Source organism: Athene cunicularia (assembly GCF_003259725.1).
Source record: "Athene cunicularia isolate RWA chromosome Z unlocalized genomic scaffold, athCun1 chrZ_part1, whole genome shotgun sequence".
Classification (NCBI taxonomy): domain Eukaryota; kingdom Metazoa; phylum Chordata; class Aves; order Strigiformes; family Strigidae; genus Athene; species Athene cunicularia.
Genome location: NW_020799142.1, coordinates 25,256,468 through 25,259,655, shown reverse-complemented (window position 1 = coordinate 25,259,655; position 3,188 = coordinate 25,256,468). Strand labels below are relative to the sequence as shown.

The 3,188-nt window shown below is 60.6% G+C and overlaps 2 protein-coding genes across 3 annotated transcripts in view; one reads left to right on the top strand and one right to left on the bottom strand.

Moving 5' to 3' along the window:
- Positions 1–2,072, top strand: part of TLN1 (talin 1) — a 35,069-nt gene extending 32,997 nt beyond the window's left edge. For both annotated transcript variants that reach the window (XM_026865479.1, XM_026865478.1), the window contains 2 exons: positions 87–212; positions 860–2,072. In XM_026865479.1, coding sequence (XP_026721280.1) covers positions 87–212; positions 860–991 — 258 coding nt within the window. In that variant the 3' untranslated portion in view covers positions 992–2,072. The remainder of the gene's footprint in view (positions 1–86; positions 213–859) is intronic.
- Positions 1,012–3,098, bottom strand: LOC113489807 (talin-1-like). The gene is made up of 4 exons (XM_026865828.1): positions 2,865–3,098; positions 2,600–2,785; positions 2,357–2,491; positions 1,012–1,044 (listed from the first exon to the last, which is right to left on the bottom strand). Exons 1-4 carry the CDS (start codon positions 2,976–2,978, stop codon positions 1,012–1,014), a joined length of 468 nt encoding a protein of 155 aa, XP_026721629.1. The 5' UTR covers positions 2,979–3,098.
- Positions 3,099–3,188: the final 90 nt, after the last annotated feature.

Here is a 3,188-nt window from a genome sequence, read left to right as displayed (position 1 = left end):
CCCCCCCCCCCCCCCCCCCCCGCCAGACAGCAGATCTACCCTGGGGCTGTGGCTTAATGCTGCTGCCTCTCCCTTCCCTGCTGCAGGCCGCCGGCAACGCAGTAAAGAGAGCATCAGACAATCTGGTGAAGGCAGCACAGAAGGCAGCTGCCTTCCAGGACCATGACGAAACGGTGGTGGTGAAGGAGAAGATGGTTGGGGGAATTGCACAGGTAAGGAGTGAGGCAGCTCTGATGGGGCAGGGGTGGCTCTTGCTGCCACCTCAACTTGTGTGTGCCTGTCCCAGGAGTGTGTCCAGCACACACACACCCCACCCCACCCCCGGCCAGCACGGGGCTCCAGAGAACCTCACAAAAATGCTGTGGGTGCACCCATCCCACCCAATGCCAGTTAAACACTGACTTCACACTCATCCTGCCACAGGTAGCCATGGGTGATGGTGCATGCTCTCAGGGGTGTAGTAACACCCTGGCTGCTTCTTGGTGCAGTGCCCACACCATCCCTGTGTCCATGACACCTGTGGAGGGCAAAGCATTGGGTAAGCGGTGAGAGCTGCCTGGTACCAGCTGCCACAGGTCCCAGCACTGCCTCCTGGCCACAGGCCCACAGCTGAGACCCTCCACGTGCGTGTGGGGCTGAGCCCCAGGAGCTGTGCTGCTTATTTTCTCCCGAGGACTGTGGTCCCACCGCAGGGACAACAGCCCTCATGCCTGGGGCCACAGCAGCCCAGGGAGGCTGTGGCTGTGATGGGGGGAAAGCAGCAGCCCGAGAGCCTGGCTCTGGGGTCGGCGTTGCTGTGACAGAGGCTCCTGCCATCCCTTCTGGAGGCAGCCATGACCCCATAGCTCTTTCCCGGCAGATCATCGCTGCCCAGGAGGAGATGCTGCGCAAGGAGCGGGAGCTGGAGGAGGCGCGGAAGAAGCTGGCCATGATCCGGCAGCAGCAGTACAAGTTCCTGCCCTCGGAGCTGCGGGACGAGGAGCAGAACTGAGCCCCGCACCCTCCCCCCACTCACCGCACAGACTGCCGCCTGCCCATCCGCTCCTATTTAAGACAACCCGCCTCAAGCAAAGGGCTGCCTGGGCTAGGCCAGAGCTCTGCCTGCACCCAGAGCGCCAGGACTAACCCAGCTGCTGCTCCAAGCTGGCACTGCACCAGCAACTCCGCTTCGCCGCCCAGCCCACCTTCTCACGCGCACCCACGGCACGGCCAGAGCGCCCGGAGGGACCCGGCTGGGGTGGGAGCCGGGGCTGTACTAACTAGCTCAGGGCTTGCCCGCCAGCCCTGGGCTGCGGGGCTGGAGAGCCCCATGGGGATTTTTATGCAGGGGATTTTTCCATGTGCCTTTGTTGTTCCCACTTGTGCTCCTTGCTTTGCTCTCCTCCGTGCAGGGTGGGGAGAGGCGGGCAGCTTGCCCTCTTCCTGTGCGAGGGGTGCAGGGAGCAGCATGGTCCCTCGCTCAGCTCTTGCACGGAGTCGCCTTTCACCTCCAATGCCTTATTGCTGGCTGAATCTTCCTCTTCTCCTCTTCCTCTTCCTCCACAGCACTAAGCCCCCCCCCCAAGCATCTTCTTCAGCCTGGCCCCCTCTGGGAAGCGGCAGGGCTGGAAGCCACAGCTCCTCCGTTCAGGATGGGGGGGATGCAGTGGGTTCATCCCTGAGCTGCTCTTTGCCTTCCTGCAGGGCTTCCCCCCGCCCGCGGCCCCAGCCAGCTCTGCCCTCCTCCTTCTTCCCAAGTGCCTGCATTGTTTTCCAAGATCTGCAGTATTTTTGTAACTTTTCCATTTCTCTAGTATTGAGCCTGCAGCTTTCAAAGTTCATTTATTCGTGCCTCCCCAGCTTGTGCCTTGCCCACTACCATGAGCTCTTGCCAGGGTCCCACTTCCTTGGCTCCAAGACCCCCTATCCCTCCCCTTCTGCACTCGCTGAGGCTTCTTTCACTATTTTGATACTTTAAGCATCGCATACTAAACATTGAAGGAGAACAGCTTCCCCTAAGGCTCCGGAATGGAGTGGGGGTTGCCGATTCCTTGGGCAGATGCGTTCATCAAATAAAATCTGTTTTTCCTGCTTTTTTGCCACCTGGTTATCAGCAAGACCGTCCAGGAGAAAGGGAGGGCTGGTGGGCAGGGGGGGGCAGTGGGCACCTGTTCTCCCATCAGGCGTGTGGGAGCGGAGCGTGGGTGCTTATACAGCACGGAAAATATTTGAGGCACGTCCAGTCACAGGCACCCGGCAGGCCCGACCCCCCCTGCCAGCCATGAGCTGGCCTTCGCAGGTGCTGCTGGGGGGGCCACCACCTCGGGACCTCGGGAGAGGGCCCTGGGAATTTTGTTGCTGAGGGATTTGGGAGCACCCTGGGAACCAGGGCAGGGACACTCACCACCAGCACATGCTCCAGCAGCTCTAGGTAGCCATTGGCACACTCCTTGCCGAAGCGCAGCGCCCGCTGCCGCACATCCCCACTCACCTCCGGGTGGTAGGCGGCTTCCTGAAACCCAGAGACAGGGAAGCCCCAATTCATATCCAGCACCATCCTTGCTAGCATCCCCAGCGACCCACAAACACATGCCAGATCCATGTCCCCTGCCTGCCCTACCTTGCAGGCGCGCAGCATATCCGCGATGGCACGGCGGCTCAGGTTGGCTGTGGCAATGACATCCTCCTGCCGACAGGAGTTGCCAGCAGCCACCGCTTTGGCTGTGGCCATCGTGATGCCTTTTGTCATACGGATGAAGTCTTCCGGGGTGGAGACCTTGGCAGGAGGCACAGGGGAGGAGAAGACCTGCAGGGCGAGAGGCAGTGGTGAGGTGTGGGGCAGCCAGCGAGAGGCACGGCAGCCAGTGCACCATGGCTGTACTCACTGCCAGCTCCTGGCGTATGTGCTCTATTGTGGCCTCCAGTGCCCGTGTCCCCTTAGTGGCCTCGTCCTCAACAGCCTTCACTGTCTTCAGCAAGGAAGTGACATTTGTCACCATCACCTGTGGAAGGGAGAAGAGCCAAGTGAAGCTCCACGCAAGCTTTGAGGCTACTGCTGGCACCTGTTCCTCCCTCACAGTTTGGTCCAAAACAGCCCTGTCCCCATACTCCGCTCAAACCACCTCATCTTATTCTCCTACAAATGCCTCCTCTGCATGTTCTGCTCTGTCCCTTGTGCCCCTTCCTTCACCACCTTTCTCTGATTGCCC

Coding starts and splice junctions, on each gene's coding strand:
- LOC113489807 (XM_026865828.1), bottom strand. CDS start 2,978: ATGGTGACAAATGTCACTTCCTTGCTGAAGACAGTGAAGGCTGTTGAG. Junction 2,786..2,864: donor ACATACGCCAGGAGCTGGCA/GTGAGTACAGCC, acceptor CTCGCCCTGCAG/GTCTTCTCCTCCCCTGTGCC. Junction 1,045..2,356: donor TCCCTGCCCTGGTTCCCAGG/GTGCTCCCAAAT, acceptor TGTCTTAAATAG/GAGCGGATGGGCAGGCGGCA.